General features: G+C 37.1%; 1 protein-coding gene across 2 annotated transcripts in view; it reads right to left on the reverse strand.

Annotated features, from left to right (window-relative positions):
• Positions 1–20,687, reverse strand: part of IKZF3 (IKAROS family zinc finger 3) — a 90,679-nt gene extending 69,992 nt beyond the window's left edge. The window contains exon 1 of one of the 2 annotated variants that reach the window (XM_017497288.2): positions 20,223–20,684. In XM_017497288.2, coding sequence (XP_017352777.1) covers positions 20,223–20,229 — 7 coding nt within the window. In that variant the 5' untranslated portion in view covers positions 20,230–20,684. Of the gene's footprint in view, positions 1–20,222 lie in introns of both variants that reach the window. The other variant, XM_017497289.2, reaches the window with a different exon arrangement.
• Positions 20,688–22,099: the final 1,412 nt, after the last annotated feature.

Raw genomic sequence — 22,099 nt, forward strand, 5'->3', positions numbered from 1 at the left:
AGTAGCTTCTAAATATTAACTTCTAAATATTATTCTCCATTTAAAAGAACCAGGCTCCTTGAAGAAATGGTCTACTCCAAGTTGGGCATGGTGGCTCACTCCTATAATCCCAGCACTTTAGGAGGCTGAGGTGGGTGGATCATTTGAGGCCCACCTCAGCCTCAAGTGTCTGAGACAAGCCTGGCCAATATGGCGAAACCCCATCTCTACTAGAAATACAAAAATTAGCCAGGCATGGTGGCGCCTCCCTGTAGTCCCAGCTACAGAGGTAGCTATGGCATGAGAATTGAAAAGTATGTGTCGGGAACATTTTGCTTTGTCAGAAAGCAAGGAAGTGCTCACAGAATGAAGAGGATATCTTCAAAGGATATAGTAGTCATCTTGAAGGGATTTCCATTAGCCAAATCTGGGACAAGGGAGCATAAAAATAATAATAATATTAGATTATGACCCATTTAAAAAACAGAAATTCATGAGTCCATTCTGATATTAAATAAATAAATTGAAAGTCTGATGACAAATGGGATATTCATGTAGTTTCAGAGTGCTTCTCTCCAAAAATACTTATAAATTACAAGGTTGAAAGAAAAGATCACATATATAATGGAAAAGCCTGTTTGATATCACTGTAACTGATGAAGTTACATATGATCATCCTCAGTAATGGGACAAACAAAAATTATGTGCCTTCTGATAGTGAGTAGAACACAGCATCACTTCTCTGATATTCCTGCCAAATAAGCGAAACACGAATCAAACCATGAAGAAACAACCAAACTTGAATTTGCAGGGATACTCTACAAAGCAGCTGGCTTATCATCCTCCAAAGTTTCAAGGTCATGAAAGACTGAGAAACTGTTCCAGACTGAAGGAGAGGAAAGAGACATGACAATTAAAAGCAATGTGTGATTCTGAACCGAAATCCCTTGTGTTAAAGAACATCACTGAAGCAACTGGAGAAACCTGAATGGGGTCTAAGGATTAAGCGGCAGTAATGTATCCGTGTTGATTTCCTGGTTTTGATGATTTTATTGTGAAGGCAGGGCGCATACTCTAAGGCATAGGAGGGGGATAGAGCATCGTGTCAGCAACTTACTCTCAAAACTTATAGAAAACAAATTTTTTGTGCTGTATTGCAACTTTTCTGTAAGTTTGATAGTGTTTTTTAAAAACACTATGAAACTTTCAACTGCATGCTGAAAGGATTCTTAACGGGGGAGAAAAAAGAAAGAAAACTAGCTCAAAGCTTTCACATGAGCAACCTTCATGTGGGAACATCTTTTAGTCACTACACAGCTAGATGGCTTTTGATTTGGTAAACTAAAGGCAAAAGGTCTTGGTCCCCTGAACCTTTTAAGCCCTCTGACATTTAAATAGCTCTCAGTATTTTTTAAGTGTCCTTTGTGTAATGTAAATAACACCAGAAGAAACTGAGTGTAGTTTCTAAGAGAAAAATGAGATTCTGACTACCTTAGCATTCATAACTTAAAAGGGATAGGAAAACCATCTATGATCAGGCCACGTGAATATTCTTCTTAGCTACTAAAAAATAGTTAAAACACAATGACAAGATCGATTGAAGTACATTTCCGCACTAAACTTCAAGGACTTTATAAGAACATGAAGCCCATTCAAAGATAGGAATGGATAGATGGTAAAGGAACTCCCAGCTGAAGACCAGAAACTTGATATTTCTAAATGCAGCAAAAAGTCTTAGTTTTCAATAAATCATTTTGTAGCTTCTTTACATTTCCGTGCCCCCAATAAACCAACAAAAAGTTTCCATTTGATGGGGTCTACTGTGGTCTTTTTAATGTGCAGGCAGTCAACATAGCTTTGAAATATTTTCCAAAAGAATACTCTATAAAGCTAAGTAGGAAGAATCTCTATATTGCTTTTGATAGACATATAGTTTCCTGTACTGATGTTTATACATATCTGGGGCAAATGATGGAAGAATCTTGGAGGGGGTTAATTTTGTTGAAATATTAATCTCATCAATTTTCTACGTTTCTCCTGTTATTTGAATGGGGAAAGCATGCTTCTGCCTCAAGGCCTTTGCATTTACCCTCCCTACTAACTGTAATGCTTTCCTCCTAGAAGCCACTTGGCTCAATTTCTCTTTTCATCCAGGTATTTGCTTAAAAGTCACCTTTTCAAACACGTTTTACCTAATTACCTTACATAAAATGTCATCCTTCCTTGTCATTTTCTTTCCTCTTACCTTGCTTTATCTTCATAAAATTTCTTTATTATCACCATCGTTCATTTTTTTAAATCTGTCTTTCCCCACCAGAATGTAAGCTCCATGAGAACAGGGATGTTGTCTGTTTTGTCTTGCTGTATCTTCAGCCCTCACACTGGTGCCTCCTCATGATGCATACTCAATAAGTATTTGTTGAATGAACGAGTGAAGTTTTATACCTCTATTGTTGATCCCTATAAACACTCTAGATCAAGGTTTGCAAACTATGGCTCACTGCCTCTTATTGTATTGCCTGTGAACTAAGAATGGTTTTTACATTTTTAAATGGTTTTTAAAAATGAGAAGAATACTATTTCATGGCACTTGAACATTTTATAAAATTCAAATTGCAGTGTTTATCAATATAGTTTTATCGGAGGCTAGGCACAGCAGCTTATGCCTGTAGTCCCAGCACTTTGGAGGGCTGAGGTGGGCAGGTCACTTGAGGTCAGGAGTTCGAGACCAGCCTGGCCAAATGGTGAAACTCTGTCTTTACTAAAAATACAAAAAAAAAATTAGCCAGGCTTGGTGGCAGACACCTATAATCCCAGCTACTCAGGAGGGTGAGGTAGGAGAATCACTTGAACCCCAGAGGCGGAGGTTGCAGTGAGCCGAGATGGCTCCATTGCACTCCAGCCTGGGTGACAGGACAAGACTCTATTCCCCCTACCACCCCAACAAAAAAAAGGTTTTATTGGAACACAGCTAAACCCATTCATTTACATATTTTCTACGGCTGCTTTCGTACTGTATCAGCCAACTGAGTAGTTGTGACAGAGACCGTATGATCTGCAAAGCCTAAAATGTTCACTATTTAGTCCTTTACAGAAAACGCTTATGGAGCCTTGTTCTAGGTCTATTACTAATACTTCTATGGTTGCTTTCAAAATCCTGCATTGGAATTTCAAGAGAAAGTTGTGGTTTTCATTGACGCAGTAATCAAAGAAATAAAGAATTTAGACAGTATCGTTCATACAAAGCACTTTACAAATGTCACTGATCGAAAAATTAATGTGACTTTTCAGAGAGTAAAAATATCTACCACAGGATGCCAAATATCCAGATAAAATATTTTAAAATGAATATACATGTTTGTACACAAATATATACTTAGCATCATGTTTTCATCATGAGTTTTTGGTATCATTAGATAAAACCATTTTCTTATCTCATTTAAAAGCCAAAGTCGTAATCTAGCAGAAAACTCTAGTTAACACCTATTTCATTTGTCTGTCTGCTCTTCCCACAACTAAATAACCAATCTCCTGGTATGTTTTAAGGTTTAATTAAAACATAAGTGTTTTTCACTGACACCTTATCTCTTAAATAACACATCTTCTAAAGGACGCACTATTCACTCTGTTACTGAGATAGCTGACATATATATTAGACTGTAAAAGTTAAAGGTTATTTCTTTTCAGTGTTCCACAGCACTGTCCCATTCATAGCTATTCATAGCCATACTAGCAATCTCAAATTGTTTTCTACCATCATGGAAAACAAGTCTTTATCACATGCTTACTGAGAGATGACAATTTCAAATTTGTTTTTAGGCTTTTAGATTCTCTTTTCATTGACAATGATACTATATAAACTTTTTCACCAGTAAGTTTTTTAGGATACCAAAGTTGTATTTTTTTTTTCAGAGATTCTAACATTTCATGTGCTGTAAAATGAAAGGAGACAGATTACAAATAAAATTGAGGCCTGGCGTGGTGGCTCATGCCTGTAATCCCAGCACTTTAGGAGGCCGAGGTGGGCCAATCACCTGAGGTCGGGAGTTCGAGACCAGCCTGACCAACATGGAGAAATCCTGTCTCTACTAAAAAACACAAAATTAGCCAGGCGTGGCAGTGCATGCCTGTAATCCCAGCTACACGGGAGGTTGAGACAGGAGAATCGCTTGAACCCAGTAGGCAGAGGTTTCAATAAGCCGAGCTCATGCCATTGCACTCCAGTCTGGGCAATAAGAGCAAAACTCTGTTTCAAAAATAAATAAATAAATAAAATTAGAATTTAAACTTGGAAATGGCAGGAGACTAATTAATTGAGATTTCATGAAAGTTCACATACAAATGCTTTACCTATAAGTTCAAATATAAATTATCTATGAACAAAACCAAATATTTACATTAGCAACAAAAATGTGCAATCATGTTTTAAATTCAAATGGTTATAAAGTTGCCTTTATTTCTACTACTGTACTATTAAATAATTGCCATTCAGTTAAGAATATTAGCTAACAAAATTTTCCTCTTAATTTCAGAGATCAGATTTCTACTCTATGGTCTGTTTTCCCAGTAGGAAGTATAAGCACTAAAGGAAAGCAAAATGTCAAATCTCAGAAAGAATCCTGTATTGAGTTTGCCAGCTGCCAGCACCTCTGGTGTCTGACAGCTGCCAGAAAGCTGTCTCTGAATGTTGATATTTCATTCTGTCTTTATAATAGTAAATGGTGTCCTTTATACCCATACCTCTTTTAAAAAAAGAAAAAATTTCTCTTATCTAAAATGTTTACTTTTACTTTTTAACTAAAAGGTTTAGAAATTGAGGCAGTGATTACAAGAATGTTTTCACAACTGCACCATTAACACCTGGGACTGTAAATGTGGCAGAGAAGTGTTAGCTGTCATTTCTACAAAATCCTTTATCAGTTCTCTTTATCACCATCATATATAATCATTCCTCAAATTCCATCAGCACAAGAACAGTTCTGTAGGATGAAACATGATCCCTATAACCAATGAAATTAGCATATTAGAATTGAAATTATTATAGTAACTAGCTTACCTCTCCTTCCTTTGCCATCTGATGTTTGAATGTCCTCTCAAATCCCCCTACTTGGGTTGGATAGCCTCTGCTTGAACACTTTGAATAATATAGAAGTTATTTCTTTCCATTTCAGAAAAACTCTACTAGTTAAAAGCATTCTTTCTTAAATATAGCTGAACTCAAATTTCCTGAAATGTCTATTTCAGGTCCTAGTTCAGCTTTCTGGGAACATACAGGATAAGTTATAGCTCAGATATTACCACTCAGTTTCCTGACCATGGTGAGAACTTTCTTCTGAACCTGTTTTTGTTTGCCTGTGGCTCTCCAAAAACGTGGCATCAAGTACTCGGCCTAATGGTGCAATGAGATTTTTTTCTCACAGCATTTCTGGGCGATAAATAGGGGCAATGGTATTTATTATTTTCCCCATTTTACAGACAAAATCCAAGACACAAATAATGACAAAAAACATAAAGGCCAGTAATTGCTTGAGGGCACAAAGTCAGTGACACATTGAAATGAGAAGCAGGATTTGTCTCTTGAGTTTTACTGTTGCTTCAGAGAATTTAAATCATATTTCAAATGCCTTCCTATATAGGTTATAGATTTTAGAAGGCCAGAACTAGAAGAGATTTTAGATTCAATTAATTTCAAACACCTCAACTGACTGTGTGTTATTGCTGATTGAGGGGAAAGGAAGATAACAAAAACAAAGACATGCGTTAAAGTGAGAGTAATCCCTTTGATCATGAAATACTTCCTTCCCTATTTCCTTGGACTAAGGTAAATGTTAAGAAACATCAAGACTACTTGTTTAAAAATACCAGATCAAATATAACCATGTTACTATTCCAGTTCTTCCTACCCTCCCCACTTTAAAAAAAAAATTAAAGCGTTCCATTTTTTCTCCTAGATTAAATGTTTAATGAGGAAATTGTAGACTGTGGGGCATAGGTGAATTGCTGATAACTGTAGTTAAAACAACAAAGTCAGTGTCTAATGCTATTTTCCTTAAAAGGTCAGTTACCCTTAAGTTGTAGAAAAAATATATATATTCCAATTTTACCTTATATATCACATGCTACCAAATGAACATGCAGAGAGAAAAGGAAAAATGGGCATTCCATGTCATTGCTACTTTAAAAAGATGTTTCTGATAAAATGATTGAATCCAACATATTGAAACGAAGACTTGTTTTATAACTGTAAAATAGCTAGAGTCAAAAATAGAATCATCAATTTTGAAGTGGGCAACAGAGCTAAATATGAAAGTTAAAATAATCAAACTTCTGGAGAGAAAAACAGAACATTTTCATGGTCCTGGAGTATGTAAAGATTTATTTTTCTTTTTTTCCTAGAGACAGGAAAACTCCCACTCTGTTGCACAGGCTAGAATGCATTGACATACGTAACTCACTGCAGCCCTGAACTCCTGGGCTTAAGTAATCTGCCCACCTCAGCTTACTGAGTAGCTAGGACTACAGGTATGCATCACTACTTTCAGCTAATTTTTAAAACATTTTTTTGGAGAGATGGGGTCCATTATGTTGCCTGGGCTGGTCTTAGAATTCTTAACCTTGAGTGATCCTCCCACCTCACCCTCCCAAAGTGCTAGGATTACAGGTGGGAGCCACCGTGCCCAGGAAAGAATTCTTTATCAAGATATAAGCAGCACTTAGTCACAAAAAAAAAGCTGATAATCTTCATTAAAATTAAGAATTCTATTCATCAAATGGATTAAGAAAAATAAACAAGTTACAGACTGGGAGAAAGTATTTGTATTACACATCCAACAAAGTACACATTCCTGGCCAGGTGTGGTGGCTCATGCTTATAATACCAGCACTTTGGAATGCCAAGGCAGGTGAATCACCTGAGGTTAGGAGTTTGAGACCAGCCTGGCCAACATGCTGAAACTCTGTCTCTATTAAAAAATATACAAAACTTAGCCAGGTATGGTGGCAGGTGCCTGTAATCCCAGCTAGAGGAGGCTAAGGCAGGAGAATCACTTGAACCTGGGAGGCAGAGGTTGCAGTGAGCAGAGATCACGCCACTGCACTCCAACCTGGGAAACAGAGTGAGACCCCAACTCAAAAAAATAAATAAATAAACCCCACATTCCCAAAATATAAAAATGCCTACAAAATCAACAAGAAAAGACAACCCAATTAAAAAAAAAATCCAGCTGGGTGCCATGACTCACATCTGTAATCCCAGCACTTTGGGAGGCCAAGGTAGGTGGATCACCTGAGGTTAGGAGTTGGAGACCAGCCTGGCCAACATGGTGAAACCCTGTCCCTACTAAAAACACAAAAATTAGCCCGGTGTGGTGGCGGGCACCTGTAACCCCAGCTACTCCGGAGGCTGAGGCAGGAGAATAGCTTGAACCCGGGAGGCGGAGGTTGCAGTGAGCTGAGATCGCACCACTGAACTCCAGCCTGGACAACAGAGTGAAACTCCATCTCATAAAACAAAGCAAAACAAAACCCTAAATGACCAGAAGACCTTAGATACTTCAGGAAAGAGGATATCCAAATGGCAATAAACATAAGACACTGAATGTAGTTACTCATTAGGAAAATGCAAATTAAAACCACAATGAAATACCACTTACTACACACCCATAAGAATGACAAAATTTGCAAATATGTAGGGTATACTTGGGGGGAAAAAAAGAATGGCAAAAATTTAAAAGGCTGATAATAGCAAATGTTAACAAAAAGACTAGAACAAGTGGAATTCTCAGACATTGCTAGTGGGAGGGTAAACTGATCCAACCACTTTGGAAACTCTTTGGCAATACATATCAAAGCTAAACATACACCTATGTTAGAACCCAGAAGTAGTAGGGGTGTGTGTGTAGGGGTGTGTGTGTGTGTGTGTGTGTGTGTGTGTGTGTAGAGAGAGAGAGAGAGTCTTGCTCTGTCACCTAGGCTGGAGTACAGTAGTATGATCATGGCTCATTGCAGCCTTCACCTCCTAGCATTGGGACTACAGGCCCTCACCACCACACCTGGCTAATTTTTGTACTTTGTTTGTAGAGATAGGGTTTCACCATGTTGCTCAGGGTAGTCTTGAACTCCTGGGTTCAAGTCACCTGCCTGCCCCAGTCTCCCAAAGTGCTGGAATTGCATGAGCCACCATGCCTGGCCACGTAGTTATATATTCAAGAGACATGAATACACATATGTCCACCAAAAGACATACATAAGAATGTCTGTAATATAGTCAAACACTGGAAATAATCAATTCTCCATCAATGGCAGAAGGTATAACTTGTGGTATGTTCATACTATTCAATAATAAAAGAGAATGAACTACTAATAAAAATAACAACAGATGGATCTCAAAAATCTATTGAGCAAAAGAAGCTAGACCCCAGAAAAGCATATACTGTATAATTAATTTACATGAAATTCAAAAACAGGAAAACGATCTATGAGGATAGAAGTCTGAATAATGATTAATTTGGGGCAAAGGGGGAAATTCACAATAAGTGTACACAAGGAAACCTGAGGTGATGCAAATGTTCCATATATTGATCAAGAAGGTTGTATAAAGGTGAAAAATAATAAAGCTATATACAAAAGATATGTGCACTTTAATTGTATGTTATTCCTTAATTAAAAAAAAAAATCCATTGAACACTCATACATCCCCAAATATCTAAATCCTAAACCCAAGAAATGCAATTCTAACAGTATCTTCTTGCTTTTGAAAAAACTTTGAATTTCAAGAGTTTCTCATGATTCTGCTACATAACTTTTATAAGTTGCATCTACACCAACCAATCACTGAATGGGCTCCATATATAGCTTTAAAAATCATGTGGTACGGAAATTGATTTACATGTCATGCACTAACTAAATATGAAGATATTTTCAGTGATCACTAATTCCCCAAACTTCCCAGCGAACTGGGATTTCAAAATGTTTCAATATTGGTATTTTTCTTTCAATAAACAAGCTACCGATAGTATAAATGTCACTCATCTTTGGAAAACAAAAACAAACAAAGAACCTCTTTTAATCCACATTTCCTTCCAGCAACATCCCACTGATTTCTCTTCTTCACCCTCATAGGTAAACTTCTGGAAAAAATGGTCTGTAATCAACATTTCTACTTCCTCTATTCCCATTCCCGCTTTAACCACTTCGATTTGGTTTCTATCACTACCACTCCACAGAAACCACTTTTGTCAAGGTCACTAGCAAGTGTTATGTTGCCAAAACCAACCACACTCTTTGTCCTTATCTTGCTTGATTTCTCAGCCACATTCAACATAGCTAATCACCCACTCCTTCATGAAACGTTCTCCTTTCTTGAATTCCGTTATACCACACTCTGCTGCTGGTTTTCTTACCGTCTCAGTGGCTGCTCTTTCTCTTTTGCTGGCTTCTTCTCTACCTGACCAAATGAGACATGCCTCCAGGCACTATCCTGAGAGCCCATCTCTCAATATATTCTCTGTTTAGGTGATCCCATCCATTCCCTTGGTTTTAAATATCATCTATGTGCTGAAGATAGCCAAATTCCTATCACTAGCCAGACCTCTTCTTTAGAGGGGAGGTCCCTGACCCTGCCTCCTTCCATTATTCTCCATATTAGCATTCTTTTTATTTATTTCATAGCACTTAGCATATATTTAATTATTTCAATTGTTATTACTTGTTCTTTGGTCTGTCTTCCTTACCTTAACAAATTCCATAAGAGCCAAGGCTTTGTCTGCCTTGTTCACCATTGTATTGCCAGTATTTTGCATATGTGGCACAAAACAGGTATTGAATAAACAGTTTTAGAATGAAGAATGAAAACTTCTGACTTTTGAATTATATTGTATAATAAATGTTGTATTACAAGATTAATCAAAATCAAATGTTATAAAACTGTCATTGTTGAGCTATCTTTTAGAATATTTAAAACAATAAAAAGCATACGCTAAGTACATATGTGAAGATGACCCACCACTGATGCAATGTATGCTATCAGAGTGATGATAGGTTTTGCTGTTACTGTTCAAACTGTAGGCAATGCCTTTCAAAAAAATTTTTATTTAAAATAAACTCTCAATTGCAACATAAAGGTGAAATAAATCAAAGTAAGTAATACTCTGTATTTCAAAATGTAAAAGCACCACAATTATTCCAGAAGATAGAATAATAAGGCAGATAGATGTATTTGTAGAATCACCATGAATGCAACAGCTAAATGCAGAAGGATGCATGTTGAATCAATTTAAAAAAAAAAAAACAACAACAACAAGGAAATAAAATTTTTAAAACAAGAAAATAAAGCCATGGATTAAATGAAAAACAAGAATAATAATGGTAAAAGAGGCTAAGCTCTAAATAAAAAAATCATCCTTTCTCAATGTACATGGTAATTGAAATCCTAGACAATTTAGAGTGTACAAATCCATGCAAAAATGCTTCATGTTTGAACATAAAATGGAGTTAGTCTAGAAGTCATTAGATAGCACAAAATGTCACTATCTTTCAGAAAAGGGAGGTATTCCTCTTAGAATGAGGGATGACTTCCTAAAGGTGATGCCATTTGAAGTAGACCATAATGGATGAGTGAGGATTTCGGCTGGCACGATTATGGTGTAATTACAGTGTCGGGAAGTCAGGAGAAGTTGGTTTGGGTTGGAGAGAAAACTAGTCCAATTTTGGACTTGTTGAGTTGGAAGAACAGCATTAGAAAAATGGGGAGTGAGGGAAAGCAATACCTGAACAGGGAACACTAAGCAGTCCAGAGTCACATTAGAGGACAGAAGATACCTGTCCTCTAAAGTGGACACTGGAAAGGTACTGAAGCTACCTTGTGGAGTATCTTAAATGGCCAACTAAAAAATATTTAAAATGATGTTTAGTAGAATAACTTGATATTTTAGGAAGATCATTCTGGCAGCAATCCTCAAAACAGATTAAAAGAGGCAAGGTAAGTTGAGCTACAGAGTTACTAGTAGGAAAAACATGTAACGGTCTAAATCAGTAGTTTTCAAAATGTGTTCTATGGAATCCAGGGTTGCAGAGGGCTGCCACAGGTGCTGAACTATGACAAGAGGAAGACAGGCTTAGCAGTGGTCTCTTGTTTCTTCTCCAGTTTCTGATTTGAAACATTATACTTGCATCTGATCCCACATAAGATTTTGGTGTAAATGGTGTTCTGTTGCAAAACACAAGTTTTTGTCTTGTTTTTGCGTCTAGTCCTAATACTTGTTGAAATGTGAGACTAAGAATGAAATACCTCAAGGTCATGAAATAATCATCAAGTATCACTGTATAGAGTAGTAGTTATAAAAGCTATAAGCACTACATGAATTCCTAATATCAACTTGTTCAATCATGATTTGTCCTATTATATAGATTGGATCTCTCTCCCCAAATTGGATTATGTGTAAACATTTTCTAGTTGTTTTGGTCTGGGCAACTAAGTCCATACTAGGCCATTGATATTTGCAAAGGATATCTGCAAGTCCTTTGAGAATCTCCAAATTCCTTTTATTGAGATGTGCACACTATGCTATTGGCTTGGCACACTTAGAATCTATGTACTTGTTTGTTCATCCTGGTCTCCCAGCCCTGCTAATTCAAATCTGAAAAATTAGCCAGACGGTGTTGGCGTCCACCTGTAATCCCAGCTACTCAGGAGGCTGAGGCAGGAGTGCTTCACCTTATTATTTCAGAATAGTTTTTAATTAACTATTCCCAGAAACTTGAGAAATGATGATAAATAATCTTTGCTTCACACAAATATTCAACATTCATTTTATTTAATTCTGAACATAAAAATCAAATAAGAAGTGCCCCAACTTTATCATAAGCATTTAAAGGATTTATAGTATACAATGATGATGTAACATGTATTATAATATACAATATATATTGTATATGTACAATATAACAAGTATATTATAAATCTTTTAAATGCTTATAAGGTTATATGCTACATGTCCTTGTTAGTGAGTAGTTGATTACCATACTGTGACAAAAGCATGTCCCAAGCACCTGAGCCTGAGCCTTTATAGGCACTTAATTAAGTATAGGGAATAAGACAGTAATATTCTTTTTTGTTTTTTTTTTTTTTTGACACGGAGCCTAGCTCTGTTGCCCAAGCTGGAGTGCAGTGATGTGATCTCTTACCGCAACCTCTGCCTCCTGGATTCAAGCAATTCTCCTGCCTCAGTCTCCTGAGCAGCTAGGATTATAGGCTCGTGCCACCACGCCTGGCTAATTTTTGTATTTTTAGTAGAGACAAGGTTTCACCATGTTGGCCAGGCTGGTCACAAACTGTTAGTAATATTCTTACTTAAATAATTTTACAGCCGGGCGCGGTAGCGCATTCCTGTAATCCCAGCACTTTGGGAAGCCAAGGCAGGTGGATCACCTAAGGTCAGGAGTTCGAGACCAGCCTGGTCAACATGGTGAAACCCTGCATCTACTAAAATTACAAAAATTAGCCAGGCATGGTGGCAGTCACCTGTAATCCCAGGTACTTGGGAGGCTGAGTCAGGAGAATCCCTTAAACCTGGGAGACGGAGGTTGCAGTGAGCTGAGATCGTGCCACTGCACTCCAGCCTGGGTGACAAGAGCAAGACTCTGTCTCAAATAATAGCAATAATAATTTTACATGAAAAAATATGCACAGGAGAAAAAATACCAGTAAAATACCACAATTTTACTCATTATGTTTATAAAATTTTAATATTTGGCAAAAAAGTCTCATTTTGAGGTCAGAGGATAAATTTATACACTTATAATCTTCAGTATTTTAAAGTTTGGAATTTTATGTGAAATTCAAATAAAATTTAAATCAAGTTGGCCCCTGAAGCATATTTGTGGAACTGCCTACACTGCATGCAAGCAAAAAAATCAACTATTAGTGATTGTTAGCAGTTTAGATCAAGGGATTCCTTAACTAAGACACAGAGGTAGATGACAGCAAAAATGATTACTTGTTAAATATTATAAAAATTAGTTACTTCCAGTTTTCATACTGGACAATATTTCCCATCAGTTATGATGTAATTCCATATCCATAAAAACGTTATAGGTTGGTGAGAGTGATCTTTTCTCATCTCCACAGACTACCCTAGGAAACAGGAAATTGTTCTGATGTGCCAAATATTCTGGTAAATTAATAGTCTGTCTAATAGACATTACTTCTTAAATGAACTGATGTTGCTGTGATAGAGAATTCAAATTAAGTGAAGTTATGTTCAACAATTTTAAGAATCAAAACATTTATTGTGAAGAAAAGGTTTATTGTGGAAACTGTAGTGCTTCACTAAAATAAAGAATGTACCAAAATTATTAAATAAAGCCAAAAGTTAGAAGGCATTGTGTTATGTGGGGGGCATGGATTAGAAAAATGTCATTATTTACCTGCTGGATTTAGCCAATACCTCAATCTCTTCTACTAAACCTTTAACAGTACCTTTAACAAATTAACCAGTGAAATTTACCAGCTTCAATGTCTTTATTTTCCTTCCTCCCTTTACCATAAAAGCTGGGCAAGTAAAGAGTCAAATGACCAAACACATAGGCAACTCATTCATTAATTTATTTAACAAATATGATCCCAGTCCTACTATGTGCTGGGATCCCTTGCTATTCTTGGTGGCACATGCCTTTAGTCCCAGCTACTCAAGATGATGAGGTGGGAGGATTACTTGAGCCCAGGAGTTTGAGACCAGCCTGCAATGTAGAGAGACCCCCACCTCAAATAATTTAAAAAAGAGAGATCCCTAAACTTTGGAAATTAATAGTCTAGAAGGGGCTACAGGTGTATTAATTACCAAAATAAACAAGAAACTTAGTTAAAAGAGTAGAAAAATAACAGTTTTATATTGTTTCATCAAGACATTATTGAAATGTTTTCTATTTCTTATTTTAAAAGTTTCTTCCATTAGCCAGGCATTGGTGGCTCATGCCTATAACCTTAGCACTTTGGAAGGCCAAGGCAGGAGAATCTTTTGTGCTCAGGAGTTCAAGGCCAACCTGGGTAACACAGTGAAACCCTGTCTCTATTTAAAAAAGAAAGAAAGAAAAGTTTCCTTTGTAAACCCACAAATAACCTGATGTGCCAAAAATTTCATCTCTAAGAACACTACTATGTACAATTTGTGACATGTCGCCAATTCCATTGTTATAAAAAAATCACACAGTAAGCTGATTTTAAGTACTGACAATAAGTAGGAAGAGTAATGTTCTTTGTTTCATGTCCATTATCAAGTACCTAGTCTTTTTTTTGTTTTGTTTTTTTGAGATGGAGTCTTGTTCCATCACCCAGGCTGGATTGCAGTGGTGAGGTCTTGGCTCACTGCAACCTCCGCCTCCCCAGTTCAAGCAATTCTCCTGTCTCAGTCTCCCGAGTAGCTGGGACTATAGGCACCTGCCACCATCAAGTAACTAGTTTTAAAATATCTCCTGGATTGGATGCATATCTAACATAATATGGTTATATGGCATTGGTATCTAATATAATATGGTAACTCCATATTATTTTTATTTACTCTATACCACTTTGGACTTACATTTTTTGTTGTTGTTGAGACATGTTCTCACTCTGTTGCCCATACAGGAGTGCAGTGATTACAGCTCACTGAAGCCTCAAACTCCCAGGTCAAGTAATCCTCCCACGAGAGGACTCCCAAGTACTACAGGAACACAGCACCACACCAGACCAATTTATTTTTATTGTTTTTTTTTTTTTTTAATGAAACAGGATAAAAAACAAAAGAAAACAAACAAACAAACAATGAAACAGGGCCTCACCATGTTTCCCAGGCTGGTCTCAATTTCCTGGCCTCAAGGAATCCTCCCACCTCAGCCTCCTAAAGTGCTGGGATTACAGGTGTGAGCCACTATGCCCATCCCTTAAATTTTTGTTTGTTTTTTGAGACAGAGTCTCATTCTATCACTAGGTGCCAGGCTGGAGTGCAGTAACCCATCTTGGCTCACTGTAACCTTTGCCTCCTGGGTTCAAGCAATTCTCCTGCCTCAGCATCCCAAGTAGCTGGGACTACAGGTGCACACCACCACACCCAGCTACTTTTTGTATTTTAGTAGAGATGGGGTTTCACTATGTTGGCCAGGATGGTCTCAATCGACCTCACGATCTGCCCACCTTGGCCTCCCAAAGTGCTGGGATTACAGGCGTGAGCCACCGCGCCCGGCCCGCCCTTAAATGTTTTAAAGAACTTTTTAATTAAAAAAAAAAACAACCTTAAATTTTGGATGCAAAAACCAGATTTCAATTAGGCTGAAAAAATAATTTCAGAATCACTAGGGATAAAAGCATTTTGATGGATTATATAGTAATATTAATAAATAAAGTTATGCACAGATTACTTTTCAAACAATCTACATATATTATAAATAAATTTTATTGTTTCATTACTGTATCTTTTTTTCAGTGATCCAAAAGGCCTTGGTGTCATCCTTATGAATTTTTTTTTTTGAGACAGTGTTTCCCTCTGTTGCCCAGGCTGGTGTGCAGTGGCACGCTCATGGCTCACTGTAGCCTCGACCTCCCAGGCTCAGGCCATCTTCCTACCTCAGCCTGCCAAGTAACTGTTACTACAGGCATGTGCTAACACGCCTGGCTAATTTTTGTGCTTTTTGTAGAGTCAGGCTTTCACCATGTTGCCCAGGCTGGTCTTAAAGTCCTAGGCTCAAGCAATCTGCCCACCTCAGCCTCCCAAAGTGCTAGGATTACAGGCGTGAACCACTACTCCTAGCCTCATCCTTATGATTCCTAATTATCATAAATGTATCAGTTAATATGGAGCTAAATTTAATAAAGCCTATACAGCACATTCTATGCCCTTGTGATGTGTAGGGTCTCTTTTCAAAATAACTAATGAATCCTTAGGACAAAAAACATTCAGTGAGCACCTACTGCTGGCAAGTTTCTGTGTTAATCACTCAGTTCTTCTCATACATGGTCTGGAACTATAGCTTGACATTTGAGCCAATTGTCATTGGACATCTATCTAGGCCAGGTGCAGTGGCTCACTCCTGTAATCCCAGCACTTGGGAAGGTTGAGGCAGAAGGATCACTTGTGGCCAGTACTTCAAGACCAACCTGAGCAACATAGCAAGACCCCCATTTCTACAAAAAATAAAAAATAATAAATTAGCAGGTCATGGCAGTTTGTACAATAAATTAGCAGGTTATGGTGGTGCATGCCTATAGTGCTAGCTACTCAAAAGGCCGAGGCAAGAGAATCATTTAAGCCTAGCAGTTTGTGGTAGCCTGAGCAACAGAGCGAGACCTGTCTCTAAAAGAAAAAAAAGTTAGATGTCTGATAAAAGATCTACCAATAATCTTTTAGTCCTAAATAAGTGTATGTATATACATCTATATATAAATGAAAAGTTTATAAGAATGTATTTTAAAAGTATCACTCAAAAGTGTATGCTAATTTTATGGCATCATCTATATCTTGCTGATTGAGAAAACAAATTCTGCTCATATTCAATGGATATTTTAATGGACTAATTGTGATCCTGAAATCTGCTTATGTAAATTTAATAGTTAAAATTTTGCTTTACATAAAAAAATGAAATCATATCCTTTGCAACAACATGGATGCAGCTGAAGGCCATTATTTTTAGTGAATTAACACAGAAGCAGAAAACCAAATACCACATGTTCTCACTTACGAGTGGGAGCTAAACACTGGGTACACATGGACCGTTATGAATTCATGTGACCCCAAATTAGACACTGGCAACTCCAAAAGGGGGAAGCATGGGAGGAGGGCAAAGGTTAAAAAGCCACCTATAGGGTACGACACTCATTATTTGGGTGACAGGATCAATAGAAGCCCAAACCTCAGCATCACACAATATACCTATGTAAGAAACCTACACAAGTACCCCCTAAATCTAAATTTTTTTTAAAAAAATTGGCTTTAAGTGATAGTCTAGCAAAAAATAGCCAATAACATTTTTGTTTCCTAAGCTTTCTTTTTCAATTATACAATTTAAGTGCTTAAAAAATTACTGACTTTTATCAAAGAATTACTAGCCCCAATCTCCTACTTAAAAAATTTATTTAAATAAAATGCATTACAATAAACATAAAAAAGAGTACTTTTTCAGCAGTATTTTAATTGAATGCAACAAATTCTGAGGGCCTTCTATGAACCAAAAACTGTCCTTGGCACTTAGTGTACAAAAACAGGACATAGTCTCTGCCCTCCAGAAGCTTAAAGGCCAGAGGGGGAATAAACACCTAAATCGATAAATAATTTCAACACAATGTGGTAGAAGTATCCACAGAAAGAAGAGGTCTTTAGCCGAGGTAGAGGAACATGAGGGACTGGGTAGGGGTGATCGCCAGAAGGCACTAGGAGGAGGTCATCAGAAGAAGGTCATCATACAGCCTTCATGGTGATGATGTCTGAGCAGTCTTGAAAGATGAGTAGGCATAACCAAGCAGAGAATGGGTGAACATAATAGCAAAGACATGGAAGTGTGAAATAGCATATTGGATTATAGGAAGCACAAGCAAGAATTTTGAAAATTTATGTTCTACCAGGATCCCATGGCCTTTTTTTGGCTTTTGGTCCTTAAAACCTTCATATTTCATCCTCTATATGCTCACAATGGAGGGGGAACAAATTCCATCAGCTAGAGGACTTATCTCTGTTAATCTCAACCATCCAGAACATGGAAAGGGACCCGAAACAAAAAACTGCTACTACAAAATCCATGTGGTAAGAAATAGAAGCTGACATCAAGAAGAAGACAAAAATTGTACAATATCCTGGGAATATTTGGTGTAGGGGCATTCAGCTTTACATAGCTCAAAACCCCTGTGAAAATATACTATGGAATAATACACGATCTGATAGAACAATGTCTCAGAGTTGCTGAGATAAACTTATCTCTTGTGTACCTTGCTTATAAAGCAGGGGGCTGTGTAATAAACATACTTAGAAAAATCTTTACCCAATATTGTTAAAAATAAAAAGGCTTTACATTAAATAGGAAGTCTGCCATTATCTGTGAAATTCATGTTTGTGAACCACCTCATTTCCCAACCATATCAGACAGAAGAGATGTTAAAGTACAAATAATAAAATTTAGCGATTCATAAAGAATCTTTGGGTAGAAAATAAAGTTGTGAGAAAATTAAAAAGAAATTAAAATTAAAAAGTTATAGCTTCTGATTTAGTATATGCATTAAAATCTTCATTTCTACATGACAAGATTTCTATTTCAAAAACGTATTCATCTGATATCTTCATACAAAGTCTCAATAAATTAATTAAAAGATAAATGAATTTATTAAATGACTTTATATGCTGAACGAATGATATAATAAACTGCACAATAAACTGTTATGAATCAATGTGATCCCCAAATTGAGCAGAAAATAAAGGTATTCCATGAAGTATTCTACTTTCTTACATTGCCAAGAGAGGTATACACTACAGACCAAATCTCTATTCTAGACTGAGATCAAAACAAGATGATATAAAAATACTTAGTTTTAAATATCAAAAACATGGGTCAGATTAGTCAATTTTTGGTAGCTATAATGAACTAGATATTTTACCACATCAAATATTCTATCCTCAAGGACCTGACATTAAAACAGCCAAATTCACATAATTAATCTTTTTAAAATTTAAATGTTAAAAGTTTTTGCATTAAGTATACTCTATACTATCTATTTCCATGGACCTATAAATTTAATCTAATCATGTAAACACAACTTTTTAAAATCACTGATCTATATTCTCTTTCCATTTATAATTTTTTATACATTCTGAATTAAATTCTACACAAGTTTTCATTCTTTTCTTCTTCAGGGAGTCTTCATCCAGGCTTATTAAATATCTGTATTAGTACACCAATAACCTAAGATATGCTGTTTATTTTCTTTATTTCACATTAAATAAATGAATTTGGAAGTATTAACATTTATAAAGAAATACTCCAGTTTCTATGGATTTGCACGGTTCTGTACATTATCCTTAATATGTGGTATGGTTAAGTCTAGGAAAAATAGTGTCAAAGTACTGATTTATAATTTCATAAATACAAATAAATCATTTTGTAATAAAGCATAAGAGCTTTTCAACAATTATTTTTCCCATTGTATACAACAGCCCGATTTCCCCCCTTGCTATTGGCCAGTAAAACCTTTGTTAAAAGTTACACTTCAATAAACCATTATTTAAATGTTAAAATGCAAAAAAAGTTTTTTTTTTTTTTTTACAAACAGTGAATGTAATCAGACTATATAAAATGCAAACATTTTTAAGTTTTTAAACCCTAATAATTAAAAAATTTAAAAGCATAAGGTTTTTGATATTTTAATAACTTCATATACTCTAAAAATAAAGCTGCCAAAGATCAGTTCATTGTTAGAGATCCTTTCATTCTTATGAAGAAAATATCCACAATCTTCATATTTATCAAAGTAACCTTTTAGTTAGGTGTCAATATCTCATTTTAATAGAATGAAATTCTGATTTTCTAAATACCACCATCCCCCTGAGTTGAGATGCATTAGCCATTTTCAAGGTTTTAGAAACACTTGTTGAAAAGACCACTGAAGAGTTTACAGAAGCAGTGTGAAATTTTAGGTGGCCCAAGGAAGCACAGAATAAAAAATGTTTGAGAAGCGAGGATAGTTTTATGACTTTCAAAATTAATTCAAATGAAGCTCTTGATGTGAACTTGATTTTTGCGTTGAGTAAAGATTTATTAGAAGATCAAGTTCCAAGGGAAATGCAAGTGCCAACCCCTTTCAAATGTACCTTTCCCGTATAACACCATTTACCCTTGGAAGAAAACAAGTCACTCAGATTAGCCCAATTCCAATGAACACTGAGGCTATACGAAGGAAAAAAATATCCAAAAGGGTTGGTTATTCCACCCCAGATTTGCAGCCATTTCAGGGACACCCCTTAAGTGCTCTTCCTCTGCAGACGTAGGGTTGACCCCCCATGTCTGACAACCCTTTAGAAATAAAATTGCAAAGAAGTTATCACTTTCCAAAGAGCGGAGGAAGGACAAGTGAGAATCGACTAGCTTTGCCCTCGGAAATACCTCATATTTACTTTTGACAAAAGAAATAAATAGAAGCAAAACCGAGATTCAGAAGAAACTCTTTCTGCTGCCTGCACCGGTCAAGCTTCTCAAAGACCTGGGAGAAAAGAAGTGGGCTGCAGGCTCACCTTCCATGTCGCTGCTGGGCCGGGCTGGAGCTGCTGCTTTGGCTACCCGGCCTCTCCACGTGCTCCTGCCGTCGCCGGGACACAGCTCGCAGCTGGCGGGAGATTCCCGGCGCGGGGAGTCCCCGGGATCCGGCCGCCGCGTCGGCGCAGACTGAAAGGGGCAGGAGCCGGCGACCTGCCGGTACGCGGGGTTACAGCGGCGCTGGCTGGCGGCGGCTTTAAAGGACGCTGTCCGCGGAGTGCCTCGGGTTCCGCGCCTCCAGCCCCTTTTTGAATGTCAAACCCAAGGAACCTTGACAGGATGGAAATGGCACATCACTAAATTGTCTCAAAATGTCTATTTTAGAAGGATAATGGATGAGAAGAGTAATACCACACGGAGGGTGGAGGGTCTGCACTGGTTTCTTGGCAAGCTCAAGTTCAGACGTTTATCTTAAATTGAAGAAGATCTGGAACTTTTTGTCTATATTTGGTGATAACAGCCGTGAAAAGTACCCATGAGAACTCCCTTCTTTCAAAGTATTTTTTTTTTCCTTCCTCACTTTTTCATTTCACATAGTAAGAGGCTTTGGTCCAAGTTTTTAGAAAGACAGTCCGAATGGATTTTGGCACTTTTATCAATCCAAATGTTTGATTTTTGGAAGCAATTATGTCACTTTTGTTTTCCCTCTGGGAACTGCTTGGTTTATTTGCCACCACTCACACAATACTACCCGCTCTATATAAATAGAATGAGTGTTTAATAGAGTGTGTTTATTTTCTCTCAGCCTGCCTTCTTCCAAATAGACACCTTACAAAAATACATATATGATGTTTCAGAAAAATGAGCAAAGAAAGTAGAGCTAAGGGTGGAAGGTGGGGGTAATAAGATAGGAAAATTAACTTAAAGATGTTAGTACACAGATATGTACCAGTCAACGTCTTTTCCCAACATCCTCCCTACTGTCTAGAGAAAAAGCACACATTTGACTGCAGAGAGAGGCAAGGGGACATGACCACACAACTGTTTTCAAAGCAGAACTTTTCTTCACATTGAGGTCTAAGGGACATTGTTCAGGTGAGCCCTTCTAAAGATACCCAGTGTGCTGGACAATACACGAATGAGTATCAAAAGGCCACTGTCACCCTTATTAGAAAATCGTATTAGTGTATACAAATATATTTGAGACTTAAGGTTGAGAATTTATGCATCAGCTGACCATATCAGAAGAAATCCACACTTACAAGTTAAAGTATGCATGCTGTAATTTTATGAATTGTAGTTTTAAACAACAGTGTGTTGTTGGTATAGGCAGTCTATGTTATGTGTGTATATATCTTTAAATGAGTGAAAAACTGCACTGGCTTTAAGCACCATGGTAGCATCTCTATAAATGCATAAGTTGGGAGTTCTACAGGACATCCATTTTGGAGAAATATTCTAAACACTAGGTCTAATTTTAGTACTGAAAGGGGAAATTTGTTGTTTGTTAGTTTCTAAAAGCAAAAATAGCATGTCAAAAGTAGCAGAAGAGGAACTGTAAAATTTCACAGGGATGGTATGAGGATGAAAAGGTATTTGGTTATTAAAAAGTTGTAAGCCTGGCGCAGTGGCTCACGCCTGTAATCCCAACACTTTGGAAGGCCGAGACAGGAGAATCATGAGGTCAGAAGTTAGAGGCCAGCCTGACGAACATGATGAAATCCTGTCTCTACTAAAAATACAAAAATTAAATTAGCTGGGCGTGGTAGTGCATACCTGTAATCCCAGCTACTCAGGAGGCTGAGGCAGGAGAATCCCTTGAACCCAGGAGGCAGAGGTTGCAGTGAGCTGAGGTCGAACTACTGCACTCCAGCCTGGGTGACAGAGCAACACTCTGCCTCAAAAAAAAAAAAAA

The sequence above is a fragment of the Cebus imitator genome, unplaced genomic scaffold (assembly GCF_001604975.1).
Source record: "Cebus imitator isolate Cc_AM_T3 unplaced genomic scaffold, Cebus_imitator-1.0 Scaffold228, whole genome shotgun sequence".
Taxonomy (NCBI): domain Eukaryota; kingdom Metazoa; phylum Chordata; class Mammalia; order Primates; family Cebidae; genus Cebus; species Cebus imitator.